The 16,702-nt window shown below is 43.9% G+C and overlaps 1 protein-coding gene across 1 annotated transcript in view; it reads left to right on the top strand.

Annotated features, from left to right (window-relative positions):
* PHEX (phosphate regulating endopeptidase X-linked) overlaps positions 1–16,702 on the top strand; it is a 196,964-nt gene that overhangs the window by 88,719 nt on the left and 91,543 nt on the right. Inside the window, exon 13 of the mRNA XM_078064050.1 lies at positions 2,709–2,810. Within this exon, the coding sequence (XP_077920176.1) occupies positions 2,709–2,810 (102 nt within the window). The remainder of the gene's footprint in view (positions 1–2,708; positions 2,811–16,702) is intronic.

Raw genomic sequence — 16,702 nt, 5'->3', positions numbered from 1 at the left:
TTGCTTTGTCTTTCACAGTGTAGAAGCCAAGGGCAGGCTGCCCCAAGCTGGGTGGCTTTGGCATGGAGATTATTCTGAGCTGAAGGCACTTGAGACCCTATGGGCTCGAGGGAAACTTTTGCCCTTCCCTTAACAGCAGAGAAGAATCTAACTTGGGAGTCTTTCCCAGAGTGAGGGTTATTAGCAGAGATAAATTTTATTTGAATGGCCCATGTGTATGGCAGGACAAACATCTAATTACCAAACACCTGCTCTTCTTACTGCCCCGTGAAGTGCATTCCTTTCCTCCAAAGCCCTAGACCCCCTGCCCCTTTGTCTTTAGTTCAGAATGAAGTGTGTACCTCATCTTGCCTGTCTTTGGAATGTCCACATCTATGGGATTCCCCTTACATACTCTCTTAAATTTGTTTTTCTCCTATTAACCTGTCTTATGTCAATTTGAATCTTAGTCCAGCTAGAAGGACCCTCGCAGGGGACAGGGGTTCTTGCTCTCTGATAGCAGACAGACTCCGGGTTGTCCAGACTTGCTGTCTCCACTTCCCATGCCCCCATCATCGCATGGAGGTGAGGCTTTTGTCCCCAGCCCTCTTTCTCTTTCAGCATTCCCGGTCTTAGAAAATGGCAGTAGCGTTCACCTAGTTGCCCATGCCCGAAGCCTGGGAAGTAATCTGATTTGCCGTCCTTTGCTCACCTCCCCACACAAATTTAATCACCTGCTTCCATTGATTTGGTCACTCAGTCTCTCTCAAATTAATTTATCCACTTTTTCCCACCCTGATTGCCCCCTCCTTAGTTAACTTGGGAAGATACTGTTTCAGCTTTTAGGTGAAGGTCATGGGCAGGCTGATGGGTGTTGCCACGTGATGAGGTCATAAAGACTTAAGGGTGCTGGTGCCTGAACAGGCAGAAATTCTAGTCGCTGGAGATTTCCTTGTCATTTTAACATCCTCCTTGCGTGGGCTTTCTGTTTGAAATTGTGACTTCTACATCTCTCGGCTGGTTCCCTTTTACTTCCCTGGCATTTGCCTCTCATGTATGAGGCACAGTTCTGTTGATCTTGGAAGTTCTGAGCTCACAACTGTCATTTAGCTCTGTGGTTGCGTCTTGGCTCTGATCCTCCCTAGCTGCAAGAGCTCGAACAGATCATGGACTCTCTCGACTCTTAGTTTCTTTAGCTGTAAAATAAGTGCCCCCCCACACACACCCACGGGTGCGATTCCACCCTGGCTGCGCATTAGGCTCACCTGGGGGGCTTTTGGAACTCCCAGCCCGGGCTGCACCCTGGAGCCGTGACGTTAGTGTCCTGACTTGCCGCCCTCAGGATTGTTGAAAGCTCCCCTCAGAGATCTCAGTGTGTCGACAGGCTTGAGAACCACTGACTTTATGATTTTAAAGAACCACAACTCTTCTGTCAATGTGTGTTGTCAGTCATGCCCCAATCCCAAGTTGAGATTTCCCTTAATGTTTTTACTAAATTGGGAGAAAATAGCTGTGAAGTTCCCCCCACCCCCTTCCATCTGCTGTTTGTTCTTATTTACATATGATGGAACCCAGCCCACTGATTTACAGTTCTGGTTCCCTTACAACTGTTATTGAACTGAAAACATAGCTGAAAACTTATTAAACAGAAAAAAAAATTATTTTGAGCTTTGTGCCGACAATTCATTATAGAACCAAGGAAACCTCAAAACTTTCCTTTGAGAATTAATGCTAAAAATGGATTTACAACCCCCTAATCTTAAGTGAAAATTTTAATTCTGGTGCCAAACCTAGTATTTATTCTTTCTTGAGTGTCCTATCAAGAAAATCAAAGCATCTCTGTGAGAGAATGGGATTTTGGGGGGTTTGTACCCATAAACAGGCAAGACCTCCCCGGACTACTCTGCGTGGGCCTCTGAAGGCAAGTGTTAGCATCTCTCTTTCCCTAGTTCCCTCTGCTGGCGCACAAGCACAGGAAGGAAAGCCAGGGCAAACATACCATCAGTGTGGGTGTGTGGTCTCACTGTTGAAACACTCTGGAACAGGTCTTTCAGGAGACAGCTTTTCGGGAGCAGCCCCCTTCAGACCTACCATTTTAGGTTTGAAATAACCTAAGACTTTTTTAAGGTGCAAGGGAGTAGAGAGGAGAGCAGGAGGATTACAGAGAACAGCCAAGCGTTTGGTGGGACCACTGGCACTAAATTTGTGGAAAACTAGGGTCCTGACAGAAGTCTGATTTATACTGAGAAAGAGTCCCTTGGGGTGCTGGCTCTCCCTTGCCTCTTTCCCTGTTAACAGTATCTCCTTCAACTGTTCAGTCACTTGCTTCTGTAATTCCGCCTGAAACACACAGCCCATGCCTTTGCATATCTCTCTCAAATCCTTATTAACTATTGAAACTAGTTGCCACCTTGATAAGGATGGCTTAATTTAGTAGGTATAGAAAGGTCAGTTATTAGGTCGTCATAACCTATGGTGAATTCCTTTCCCCATATAACCCTTTTACAACTGGACCATCAAATTGTTCTCTGCAAAGGAATGATTAGTTATCTTCTAGTGGTGGGGAAGAAAAGCATTTTCCTGGGGAAAGAAATGTTGCCAGAGCTTGGAGTCAAGCTGAAAGGAACCTGTTTCCTGCCGTGTTTGGCACTGAACTATTTCTCGTGGCCCAGAAAACCTTGTCTGGAGCTTCTTGGTTTTGACCTGTCTCTCTTGGTATTTCCTTGTAGATGGAGGAATTGATTGAGGGTATTCGCTGGGCCTTTATTGACATGCTGGAGAAAGAAAATGAGTGGATGGACGCAGGGACAAAAAGGAAAGCCAAAGAAAAGGTAAGAATTCCTTTTGATAAAAAAAAAAAAAGAAAAAGTATATGACTTTTGGTGTAATGGATTTTCACACTCAGTATTGTGTACTTGATTATTATATTGACTGAGCTCTTGACTTCGAATGACCCCAGAGTCAGGTGTCTGTTTTGGGATGAATATATAGATTTCATCACCAGCAGGTAAGAAAAAATAAGATGCGACTTTTTTCTTTCTCGAACTGCATTTCAAACACCTTGTAATTCAGTCTTTCCTTCTCCCTTAATTGCGATTTCTAAGAGCCACGTGGCCCGCAGCCCAGCGAATTTTGCCACAAACCATCACTGGCGGTGGCAGAATGCAGAGCAGTGGGGGGCCATGTGTGTCCTTCTGCTCTGTGCACGATGTGTGCAGATGTCCTCGGGAAAATCCTTGCCTGCAACCAAGCAAGTCTACTTTCCTAACCCATCATGTTGCTCTCATGATCCAAATAGCATGCTTATGAACTACAGACCAGTGGTAGACCACAGCGTAGGAATGCAAAAATGTTTCCTAATAGAAGCGGACGCTTGGTGGGCCTTGTACAAAATTTTCTGGTACTGTGTAACAAGCTGAAGGAGTAAGAGAGACAAGTATTGGCTGCCATGCTGCTTAAACAATGAAGAACCAGCTGTATCTTGAATTCTAGGGATTCAGATGGAGCTGGAGCTCAAGTGGGTAGGAAATACCTCCTGCACGCTGAGTGGATGCTGCCCTGTATCTGGGAGACTCTGAACTAGGAGCATTTCTTCTTTAGAGAGGTATTTTAAAAACTTGCTGATGATAGTAATCGCCTGGGATGCCTAAATGCCCCATAGCTCTCTGGGCCCCTCCCCAGCAAGGTCTGATTTAGTGGATGGAGGGTGCAGTTTGAACGTTTGTGACTTTAGCCAGTTTCCCTGGTGATTTTTATTGCTCAGTGGTCCTGGGGAACACTGCTTAGAGTCCTACTGGGTCATGCTGACTGAGTACAGATCTTTTTGCCCTATGGTCAAGAAACGGAGAGGGTAGGGCAGTGAAACTACCCTCTATGATACCATAATGGTGGATACATGTTGTCGTCCGTTTGTCCAGACCCATAGAATGTGCAGCACCAAGAGTGAACCCTAATATAAACTATGAATTCTGGGTGGTAATGATGTATCAATGCGGGTTCATTGATTGTAACAAATGTATACCACTCTGGTGGGGGAGTTTCTTAATGGGGACGCTATACGTTGTGTGTGGTCAGGGGTTTTATGGGAAATCTCTGTGTTTTCTTTTCAACTTTGCTGTGAACCTATGACTGCTCGAAAAAAATAAAGTCTATTAAACAAAACAAAACAAAACAAAAAACCAAAGAGGGCAACATTCTGGGAATGCTTAGCCTTACTGAAATGAGAATGTGCAGAGGTTTAGCAAGGATGTTTTCTAGAGCTTTAATACTCCTGAGATGGATAATCATGGCCATAGATATTTTTGTCAATAGACATGAAAAGGCTGTTCACTGTTTGCAGTGAAGAAAGAACTTGGGTGGCAGGTGTTGTAAGAAGACAAAGGGTAAGTTGGATTTTTCTCCCCTCGAGAATCTGTCAAAGCCGTCTTAAGTCATGTAAGGCACAAGCTGATGGGGGCAGGAGCACGCGGGCTGTGATGAGAAGCTCTCCAGATGGTAGACGAAACTTTTGGCACCAACATATTGTTGTTTTTGAAGGCCTCATTTATTTGCTGGGCTAGCTTCTGATATCTGGAATAGAATTTGTCTTGCGCTGGGCAGTTGAGAGTTCAGAGCACTGGGGGACTCTTGATCCTAGGCTGACCCCTTGTGGCCTGAGGGTCATCCGTGTGGAGGGTTGGGTGGAGTGATGAGGTCTGTGTGCATGTGATGAATGGATAGATACCAGCGGAATGTTCTGGGGACTGCAATCCGTTTTTTTGGGAAGTATGACTGGTTGCCTCAGGGGGAGATCTGAGTTGCATAAAGGAGTGGGTACCTTGCAGTGGGGTCTTCTAGGCAAGTGGCCCATGGGCCCTTCCTGAAGGCACATTATTCTCAGTTCTTCTAATATTAGACATGTTCCTGTTTGACCCTTGAATTGCTCTCCAGTCTTATATTTTATTTCAATGAGAGCTGTCACTTTTTCTTCTAAAAGTACTCTTTGAACACTCTGCTTTCTTTGAGCTGAGTTCAACCTGCCAGGAACTCAACTAGTTCCTTGACAGGTACAAATATCAAAGGGAATTTTCCTCCTGGATCTCACCAGGCTCCCTGAGTATATCTTGTATTTCAGAGTTCAGGGAGATTCCGTTAATAAAAGGCAAGAAAGAGGAGATGTTGTCCGAGAATTTTCACCAGTTTCCCAAAGCATGTCAGGCCCTGGACCTCAGAAGATGCAGATTTTCTTTTTCCAAATTAAACCAACATGCAGTTCTGGAAATGACCTCTGGGTGGAGCTCGTAGACTCACAAAGACACCATTTAGGAAGCTGAAGGCATCTATGCGGCTTTCTCCTCTGGGGTTGTTTTTGAAAAATTATTTTTTTTCTTGCCCTTTTTCTCTGCTGTCCTCAATTTGATTGCCTTTTAATAGTTAACAAGAAAGGAGAAGTTCTGCCTACTAATTCCTTGAGTCTTAGCTGGAAATCTCAGAAGATCTTAGGGCTTTGTCTTTCTGATACTGAGTAGCTTCTGCATTAAGACAGGATTTGCCTGTGTTCGAAGTGGAGGTGAACGATTTGCCTGCTCTTCCTGGTATGACTTGGCACTGTTTTTGGGCATGTGTTGTATGCAGTATATCACCCAGGCAGAAGATTTCTCTCATCAATAATAGTGCCCACACTGAGCCAATGCTGAGTCACTTGGCAACCCATTGGGGAAGCTGGAAAAATGTTCTGATTTGCGAGTGGGAGAAGCTTTTCTTTGCCTCACCATGGAGCTCTGGACTGCAACAAATGACAGTACCTCCTGTATTGGGTGTTGACCTTATATTTATAAGTGTTCCCTTGTGCCGGCCTCATGAATGTGGAGGGCCCAGATACCTGCAGTGGCTTGAGGCCTAACAGCTTGAGTTGGGTGGCAGTGACCCCGGTTTCAAGATGGAACCATGGGGATGTGACTTTGTCGTGTTCTTCACTACGGGTGATCACCATAAAAGATCAACGAGGATGCCTCTGCTCCTGGGAAGGGTAAATTTTGTATCTCAGTCTCCCAGCCTTGCTCCTCTCATCTCTTAAGGGGTCATGAGTGGTTTAGTTTGTGAAACTGACAGTGTAGGTTTCAACTGGAAATTTAGTATCATGAAATAAGCACCAGTTTTTGTTTAGGATTCTGTTTCCTGCGAGCCTATGCTTTTACTGTAAACTAGCAGCAGAGGACAGGAAGCCTGTTATTTTTTCGGTTATCACAGACGTGGGATGAGTGTAAGGTGATAGAAATTAGTTTGGGGGGGTGTCTTCTGCCTTTTCCAGAACAGAGTAGGAGGATCTCAAGGTCACTATGTAGTGATTCTGAGGCCTGCCAGGAAGGGATGCAACACTGCCTTTGGCTGCCCTAGTGGCAGGAGCAGGGAGTCTGCTGGAGAGCTCTGTGTCAGATCAGGAGGAGCAGCTTCCTGAATTCGGCTGGTCCCCAGCTAAATTCAGTTCTGTATCCAAAAGCTGGATCCTTTCTGAAATATTTGTTTGTGCTCTTTACTTCTGGGACTGATGTTTGCCTAGCCACCCCTAGAGAGAAAGGCCTGGATGGAACTGCTAGGAAGGCAACATCGTCAGGATCCTGTGAGTGGCCTTAACCTTGACCACAGCAGGTACAGAGGTTCCGGGAAGTGTACTACATGGTCCCATCACCACAGGCATGCAACTCCAAGACATAGGCTTTCAGCAAGATGGGAACAGTTTTCCTGCAGAGGGCCAAACAAAAGTGTATTTCACCTCTGTGGCTTTGTCTCCATTTGGGAGGAAAAATAATCATTCCTTCTACCCCTCTGAGTACTTGACTGAGCCCCCTGGGACAAAAGATAGGTTAACAAGAGAAAATCAACCAGAAGTTTATTAATGTGTATATCTCATACATACATGACAGAAATTCAGAAAAAAGAGTAACTCAAAGAGGTGGCTTAAAACCTCGGCTTATATAGCATCTTTAAAAAAGAACAAAAAATTTGCAGATAAATGACAAAGGAAAGTGGTTTTGGACTTCGAAGAGCAGCAGATTGTGGGAAACTAATGGTAGACACAGGCTAGTTAGTGAAGTATGTTATGTAGATGACTGGTGCTATCTCTAGGTTGATAGGGTTTAAAGTTGTCTTTGGTGATTCACCTTTGTCCTTCCTGGTAGAGAGGGCAGAGATGCATTAGAGATGCAAATTCCTGCGTCTCCCTAGACCTGCTGAACTCTGAGGTGGTGGTGCGAGGCCCACTGCCTTGCCGTTATCATTTCCTTACACGTCCGTCTGGCTTCCAGCTGCTGGCACCTGCACTTTGCCCAAGAGCTTTCTCTTCCCATGGGAACCTGCTATGCCACTCATACAGAGGGCCCATGAATGAACACACCCAGTAACTGATGGGAGTTGTTGTGTGTGTCCCCTCCTCCCTCAAGTATGTGTTCAACATGGGCTCCTGGAGTTTCCCCAGTGGGGTGAGCTCCACTTGTTCACATGGTCAGCTGGCTCAAGAAGATTCTCTTTACTGATAGCCTGCCTTGCTCTGCTCACTTCCTCTGTCCCTTCCTGGTGTCTGATGTTTCTTTCACTGTTCGTACTCGAGTCCTTGTCCCCGGGTCTGCTCTTGGGGATCCTCAACTAGGGCACCGACCCTGGGGTATGCGCCCTTTCTCCATCCTTACTGGCCTTAAGGTGACAACACATTTCACTGCATCTCAGTGTGAGCAGCACTTCAGCAAATTCAATTCCACAAACGTTTCCAGAACCAGTGATGTGCCAGGTGCTGGGGCAGGAGCTGTGGATTCAAAGATGATCCGTGGCTTCCTTTCTCTGCAGGGGATTTCACTGCCTTGGGAGAGGATAGCAGGAACATGGGTGCTGGGCACATGGGCAGACATTTTAGTTAATGCAATGGAGAGACAAAGTGCTCCTGGCTCTCACTGTAGGGGAGAAAGATTCTAAGGAGCCCAAACTCACATGTGGCGGCACTTGACCTGGGGACTGCCCACTCTGCGCCCCCCTTCTTGTCACTGCCTCTGTCCTTGTAGCCTGTGGGTAAGGCTTCCTCTGGCTCTTCCTTGCAGATCTCGACAGCTCTGCACCCAGCTATCACTTCCCCTTGGTACCTTCACTCTTGCTTCATTCCACATGTTCTCTTTAAATTGTTCTGTAGAAGAAAAGACAGGGAAGGGCTTTGGTCAAACTGTCTCCTGCCCTTCCATGCTCCAGATTCAAGGCTGTTTGCATGTGTTCCAGAATGCCAGGCTCTTGCCTCTACTCCAGTGCTCCCCCAGAGACACACAGGAACTGACGGAATAGCAAGTAAACATCTCTCAGCATCCCTCCCCACTCCCCGCAGATCCCTGGCTCACACGTGCTGCTGTGCTGCCATCTTGAGCTGGCTGGCGCTCTCGGGCTCCATCTCTCTGCCCCCACGTTCCTCCGTTTCTCTCATATGCACATCCTGGCCAAGGTGGTAGCTTTCATACTTGTATCTGCTCTCCCTAACTGGCCTCAGCAGGACGTACAGTATAGACGTCAAGCCTACAGACTGTGGAGAAAGAGTCCTTAGGCTCAGAGCCAGTGTCTGCCCTTTTTAGCTGTATGATTCTTTGGAAGTTACTTCTCAGACCCTTACTTTTTACATCTGTAAAACGGGGAGATGAGTACCTACCCCATTGTTTATGCAGGAGTCAATGTACTTAAAGTACTTAGAAGAGGGCCTGTGGCATGAGAAAGTCTCTCTAAGTGTGTTTGGCTGTTCCTTCTAAGCTGCTGTCCTGTGGCAGAGGAGAGGCTTTGGACTGGACTGGCTGGTGAGGAGAGAGAGGTGGGAAGTGAGGTTCCATGTGTGTATCTGGGTCACAGTCTTTTCGTCTGGGTTAGGAAGGTAGGTGACATAAGACCACAGGCTCTGAGGTACCTCTCACCCCTTAGGTGTTCTGATGCTCCTTGTCAGAACACTGCCCTTCTCCTCACTGCATCCCCTGAAGGGCAATTAATAGTGAACAGCCCCTGCTGAGAGGGTGATGTCAGAGCACACTGCTTTTTGTTGTGGAGTTTGGATTTTCTGGTTTGGAACAAATTGAGCCTTATCTTTGTGATACATATTTTAGTTTATTATTTTTTATTAACTTTTTAATTTTAATTCCAGTGTCGTTAACATACAATGTTATATTAATTTCAGGTGTATAGTACAGTGTTTCAACAAATCTATACCTTGTTCGATGCTCATCACGATAGGTGTACTCCTAATCCTCGTCACCTGTTTCACCCATCTTCCCACCCACCTCCCTCTGGTAACCATCTGTATATATATTTTATTTATTTATTTATTTATTTATTTATTTATTAAAGATTTTATTTATTTATTTGACAGAGAGAGACACAGCGAGAGAGGGAACACAAGCAGGGGGAGTGGGAGAGGGAGAAGCAGGCTTCCCGCAGAGCAGGGAGCCCAATGCGGGGCTCGATCCCAGGACGCTGGGATCGTGACCTGAGCCAAAGGCAGACGCTTAACGACTGAGCCACCCAGGCGCCCCTGTATATATATTTTAAACACAGCTGCGAATATTTGGCGTAAAGAGTTTGATGCATATATTTATCAAAGGCATATTATGCCTGATATCTTACTAGAGTGTGTTTAATTGAGTTTTGGTATTCTAGAGCCTCATGGAAGTATAGCTTTGTGTGATGCTCTAGGTGATTGGTTCTCACACTTCGGGTATGTCAGTGCCATCTGGAGGGCTTGTTAAAACACAGATTGCCAGGCCCCACCCCAGAGTTTCTGAGTCCAGAGCTCTGAGGTGGGGCCCCGGAATTTGCATTTCTGACAAGTTGGTCTTGGGCCAACAATTTGATAACTGTTGGTGATCACAGGTGACAATTCCCTTATCCCAAGCCTGTGTAACTAGAACTAGCTAACATTCCTTAAGTGGCTGTTTTACCCCTTACCCCTGAGTATCAGAACCCACCCCGGCCATCCACTCCACTGGTGGTGTGCCTGCTGAAAAGCCCTTGCTTGTTGAAAGAGATCCAAAGCCTCCTTCTTGGTCACTTCTAACCCCTGACTCCCTGTCTGTCCCCAGGAACTATGCAGAAAGTGTCTTCCATGGAAGAGCCCTCCTAATATCTGAAGATGTTGAATGTGTTTCTATTTCAGATGAAATGTCTCTAGAGTTCATCAGGAATTAACAAACATTATGTGCCAGGCCAGATATTCTAAATGCTTCACAAGTATTAACTGCTTTAACGCCATAATATCTGTATGAGGTGGGTCAAAGTTTTCTCTTCTACAGATGAGGAGCCTGAAGCACGTTGAGTGCCAGCAGGCTTGCCCAAGGTCATACAGCCAGTAGGCGGAAGGCCTGGGACTCTGTCCTTGGCAGTCTGCTCTGCGCTTTTATCCACACTTGCCAGTGGGTCTCTCCAAGTGTGGTCCACAGACCAGCAGCGTCAGCTTCACCTAGGAAGTAGCTAGAAATGCAGATTCTTGGTCCTACTCCACGTCTGCAGAACCAGAAACCCTGGGAGGGGACCCATGAATCTGCATTTTAATGAGCCCTCCAGGTGATTCTGATGCAGCCAGTGTGGGAATCACTGCTCTGCGCCGTGGTTCTGATGCTTCATCCTGCTGGCTGCTGTCCAGTTTTCAACATCTTTTTTTAAAGCTCAAGTTTGAAGCTGAACACAATATTTTAGATATAGTCTAACACAGCACAACGGGAATATTATTACTGCCTTTGTTTTGCATAGAAATTATATTAAAAAAATCCAAAGTTTATATCATGGCTGTCTTTTCCCCTCAGCCATGTCACTGTTGGCTCATAACGAATTTACAGTCAGTTAATTTCCAGGCCTTTTTTTTTATCCCCCAGGAGCTGTTGTTTAGCCCTGTTCTCCAGTCCTAAACTTGGCCTTTTTTTTTTTTTTTTTTTGAACCCTCATCCTAGAACTTCACATTTATTCTTACTTAATTCCATTTACCTTTGGTTCATGGCTCAGCTTTTAAAAATATATATATTTCTGGATCTTCTATATGTTTATTTTTGTTATAAAAATCTGTGCTCATTGAAGAAAATCTTGAAAGTAAAGTATAAAAGCAGAAAGAAAAAAATTGTTATTAGTTCCATCATCCATACATAACCACCACAAACATCTTGATGTTAGTACTTTGGCTTTTTCCCTGTCCATAGGTTTGAATAATGTTATATATATATGAATTTGATTTCTTTTTCTCTTTTATAAACTTTTCTTCTATTACTATGTAGTCTGTATAAAAGAGTTTTCACTATTATTGACTATTTTTCCATTGGTTGTATAGGAAACGACTTAAAAAGTTCTCCATAGTTGGGTAGTTAGGTTGTGCCGTTAATGATATTCTTATGATAAACATTTTGTGCATAAGTAAAGATTTCCCCAAGTTTTGAACTAATTGCTTAGAATGGGATCTTAAAAACCATTAAGAATCTCAATCTGTCGCTCAGTGTGTCAACTACTGTCTCCACCTCTAAATCATTCATAATCTGAGAAATCTGCTTTTCGATTTGCATTGTTTTTCTCAGTTATCAATGAGGATGCTTACAAAATGGAGGTGGAATTGGTGTATTTGCTTATCCTTTGGAGACTCCTTCTAGATTCATCTACTGAGCAGATTCATGGAGAATCTGCTCTGTGGCAGGTCTTTTGTTAGGTGCTAAGTAATTCACTAACCAGTAGATTTTTAGTCCAGTTGTTCTACTTTGAACAACTCCATGGAACTCTCAGCGACTTCCTCCTTTCTGCCTGCTCAGAGATCATGAGCTATTTAGCTGTGACTTGATAGAACCCAGTTACATAGCATTTAGGGTATTCCTTGATTTACTAGTGTTCTTTTTTTAAAAGATTATTTATTAGAGAGAGAGAGAGAAAGCATGCATGAGCGGGGGGAGAGGGAGAAGCAGACTCCCCACCGACACACGCGGCTTGATCCCAGGACCCCGAGATCCGGACTGGAGCTGAAGTCAGATGCTCAACCGACTGAGCCACCCGGGCACCCCTCTCGTGTTATTTTAAAAAATGAGAATCCTGATGATATTGAACATTCACTGGGCTCCCATTCTTTCTAAGGCCCTGTGTTATCCTCAATACAGATTACATCATTCCGTGGGGTACAGCCAGCTCTTCAGACTCCCAAACCAGAAATCTCAGTCTTCCCTCCCAGCCAACTGGAAGTACTCAAATCCTGTTGAGTCTGTCTTCCAAACGACTTTTAAATCTTTATCATTTCTGTTTCATCGTTCTTTCCTCCCCTAGCTTCTCATACTTCTTTTTCTTATTTTTTTTTAAAAACTGAAATAAAATTCACATAACATAAAATTAACCATTTCAAAGTCTACAGTTCAGTGGCTTTAAGTAGTTACACAATGTTGTTCAACCATCACTGCTATCTAGTCCCCCCAAAATTTCTGTCACCTCATAAGGAAACTTTGTACCTATTAGCAGTCACTCCTCACTCTTGCCTTCCCCCCCAGCCCTAGGCAACCACCATTCTGCTTTCTCTCTATGAATTCACCTGTTCTGCATATTTTATATACACAGAATCATAGAATACGCAACGTCTTATGTCTCGCTTCTTTCACTCAACATAATGTTTATAGGTTCACCCATGTTGTAAAACTCATCCTTTTTAATCCATTTCCTCATTTACAGTCTTGGAAAGAGAATAGCAGAATCAACTTTTTTTTTTTTTTTTAACATTTTCTGATAGTGAAATCTTTTGTGTCTTCTCTGAGCTTTTGAAATAGCATCATAGTGTTTATTCATAACTAAAAACCTCTACCCCAGAATAGAGATTCACTGAGTGGAAGTGACCCCTGCAAGGGAAGAACTGTGGCTGGCTGGTTGATTCTTAGAAGCTCAGAACCTGACATGGTCTGGCACTCCATTCTGGGGCCACTGGGCAGACCTTAGTAAGGAGCACGGCTCCAGCAAACACATAGACAAGATGCACATCTTTTGAGGACCTCGGTTTCTTCACCCATGAAATGAGAACAAATATACTACCATTTTCACAGTGCTTGGGAGGATTAAATAAGAAAGGTATGTACAGTGACTAGCAGAGAACAAATGCTCAGTATTAGGAAGATGACATTTTCATTTCTCCCCCCCAAATTGTCTTTTATTCCCTCTTCACCAAATAATGCGATGTACCATTATAGTCTCTTAAAATTGGGAAAGAAAAGCTGATGCCAATTAAATTGTTTTCTTTGGGTTGGAGGTACAGAGTGGCCTTTTGACGTTGACTGTTCAAAAATTTTAAATATTTTATTAGGTTTTTTGATGTGCACAAAAGTGTACCAGGCTGATCCCCAGGTCCTCCTCAGCCACCCTCGGCAGCCTCACCAGTGTTTGCCATTCTGACTTCCTACACTCTCCACCCCACCTGTTCTTATGCTTGAGAATTCAGAAGCTAATGCCTGACATCATTTTACTATAAACGTTTCATTATGTGTCTCCAACAGATAAGTATTTTTTTTTAACTAAGTGCAGTACTGTGAACATACCCAACAATATTAACAATACCTTGTTAATTAGTACCCTGTCCGTGTGCAGTTTTATGTAATTATCTAAAAAATGTTTCTTTTTTTTGAACACTTGGTTCACATCATGATCCAAATGGAGTGCACATATTGCAGTTAATAGGTCCATCTTTCAAGGCTTCAAAAATTTTAAGAGCTCCCACTCCTGTTTTATCTGTGAATTTTATTTCTTGAACAAATTGCATCATTGGTCTGGTAGCGTTTTCAGCAACCTTGATTTGGCTGATTGTATCCTACTCTTTTCTTTTTCTTTTCTTTTTTTTCTAAAAGATTTTATTTATTTATTTGACAGAGAGACAGCGAGAGAGGGAACACAAGCAGGGGGAGTGGGAGAGGGAGAAGCAGACTCCCTGCTGAGCAGGGAGCCTGATGCAGGGCTCGATCCCAGGACCCTGGGATCATGACCTGAGCCGAAGGCAGACGCTTAATGACTGAGCCACCCAGGCGCCCCACCTAGTGTTTTCTTTTAACATGATCTGTCCTTTCCATTTCCTGTTAATGGAATCTAGAGGTTTGATGAGGTTCAGGTTCAGTTTTCTTTTGGCAGGAAGCCGTGGTGGGCGGTGCTGTGAGCTTCCTGTTGCAGCCTGCCACGACGCTCGTGATGATGGGCTTGTCTACTTCCAGTGAGGAGCTTGGTCCATGGGTTTGGGTGTTGTCAGCCCAAGCTTTCCGTTTTAACTTACCCATCAACCTTTCACCTCAGGTGGGGATCCTCTTTCTCGACTGTGGATCACCTAAGAAGCTTTTAAGAAAATCCCGATGCTGAGGCAGCTCCCCAGGCCAATGGCATCCAGACTACCTGGGAGCGTCAGCATTTTTTAAAGTTGCTCAGGAGATACAGATATGCAGCCAGGGTTGAAAACCACTGTCCTAATTATTTTCACGGTCATTGATAATATTACATAGGTACATGAGCTCATTAAGTGTTGCAGCTAGTGATTTTCAGGTTCTGTCATTCTGTCTGCATTTATTAGCTGGAATTGTTCTATAAAAAAGATTTTCTCTTATCAACAACATGAATATGCTGATGCATAGTTTATACTGATGTAAACTGCTGAAAGGCACCAAAAACGTTTGTCTTTATTAATTTGTATAATGAATTGGTCCCTTAATATCTCCAAAGGTGCCAAAGCACTTGGTTTTTTTTTTTTAATTCCAGTATAGTTAGCATAGTGTTATATTAGTTTCAGGTGCACATTGTAGTAATTCTACAATTCTAGACATTGCTCAGTGCTCATTACCATAAGTGAACTCTTAATCCCCATCACCTCTTTCACCCATCCCCCCACCTACCTCCCCTCTGGCGACCACCAGTTCTCTATAGTTAAGAGTCTGTTTTTTGGTTTGTCTTTTTCTCTTTGTTTGTTTTGTTTCTTAAATTCCACATATGAGTGAAATCATATGGTATGTGTCTTTCTCTGACTGACTTATTTCACTTAGCATAATACTCTCTATAGAGATCCACCCATGTTGTTGCAAATGGCAAGATTTCATTCTTTTTGATGGCTGAGTAATTGTGTGTGTGTGTATGTCTGCATACCACTTTCTTTTTATCCATTCACCTACTGATGGACACTTGGACTGCTTCCATAATTTGGCTATTGTGAAAAATAATGCAGTAAACATAGGGGTGCATATATCCTTTCAAATTAGTGTTTTTGTATTCTTTGGGTAAATGCGCAGTAGTGGAATTACTGGATCCTACCTGCAGTGATTCTATTTTGAATTTTTTAAAAAAGATGTATTTATTTATTTTAGAGAGAGATTTTGTGCAAATTGTGGGAGAGGCAGAGGGGGAGAGAGAATCCTGAAGCAGACTCACCACTGAGTAGGGAACCCAACACGGGGCTCAGTCCCAGGACCTTGAGATCATGACCTGAGCTGAAATCAAGAGTCTCTGGTCTAACTAACTGAGCCACCCAGGCACCCCTATTTTGATTTTTTTGAGGAACCTCCGTACTGTTTTCCACAGTGGCTGCACCAGTTTGCATTCCCACCAACAGTGCGAGAGGGTTCCTTTTTCTCCACATCCTCACCAACACCTGTTGTTTCTTATGTTGTTGATTTTAGCCATTCTAACAGGTGTGAGGTGATAACTCATTGTGGTTTTGATTTGCATTTCCCTGATGATGAGGGATGTTGAGCATCTTTTCACGTGTTTCTTGGCCATCTGGATGTCTTCTTTGGAGAAATGTCTGTTCATGTCTTCTGCCTATTTTTAATTAGATTATTTGTTTTTTGCTGTTGAGTTGTGTAAGTTCTTTATATATTTTGGATACTAACCTTTTGTTGGATATGTCATTTGCAAATATCTTCTCCCATTCAGTAGGTTATCTTTTAGTTTTGTTGATTGTTTCCTTCACTGTGCAGAAGCTTTTTATTTTGATATAGGCAGAGAGGCAGACAGAGGGAGAGGGAGAAGCAGGCTCCCCGCTGAGCAGGGAGCCCAACGTGGGGCTCAATCCCAGGACCCTGGGATCATGACCTGAGCCTTTATTTTTACTTTTGTTTACCTTGCCTGAGGAGACATGCCTAGAAAAATGTTGCTGGGGCTGATGTCAGACAAGTTACTGCCTGTGCTCTCTTCCAGGACTTTTATGGTTTCAGATCTCACATTTAGGTCCTTAATCCATTTTGAGTTTATTTTTGTGTATGGTGTAAGAAAGTGGTCCAGTTCTGTTCTTCTCCATATAAGTGTCCAGACAGATTTCCCAACACCATTTGTTGAAGAGACCATCTTTTTCCCATTGCATATTCTTGCCTCCTTTGTCAAAGATTAATTGACCACATAAATGGGTTTATTTCTGGGTGCTCTATACTGTTCCTTCAATCTATGTGTCTTTTTCTGTGTCATTACCATACTGTTTTGATTACTACAACTTTGTAGTTTATCTTGAAATCTGGGATTGTGATACCTTCAGCTTTGTTCTTTTTCAAGATTGCTTTGGCTGTTCAGGGTCTTTCATGGTTCCATGCCAATTTTAAGATGGTTTGTTCTAGTTCTGTGAAAAATGCTGTTGGGGGGCACCTGGGTGGCTCAGTCGGTTAAGCGGCTGCCTTCAGCTCCGGTCATGATCCCAGGGTCCTGAGATCGAGCCCCATGTTGGGCTCTCTGCTCGGCGGGGAGCCTGCATCTCCCTCTCCCTCTGCCTGCCTCT

The sequence above is a fragment of the Halichoerus grypus genome, chromosome X (genome assembly GCF_964656455.1).
Source record: "Halichoerus grypus chromosome X, mHalGry1.hap1.1, whole genome shotgun sequence".
NCBI lineage: Eukaryota > Metazoa > Chordata > Mammalia > Carnivora > Phocidae > Halichoerus > Halichoerus grypus.
Note: the sequence above shows the minus strand (reverse complement) of the source record. Positions and strands in the feature narration are given on the sequence as shown.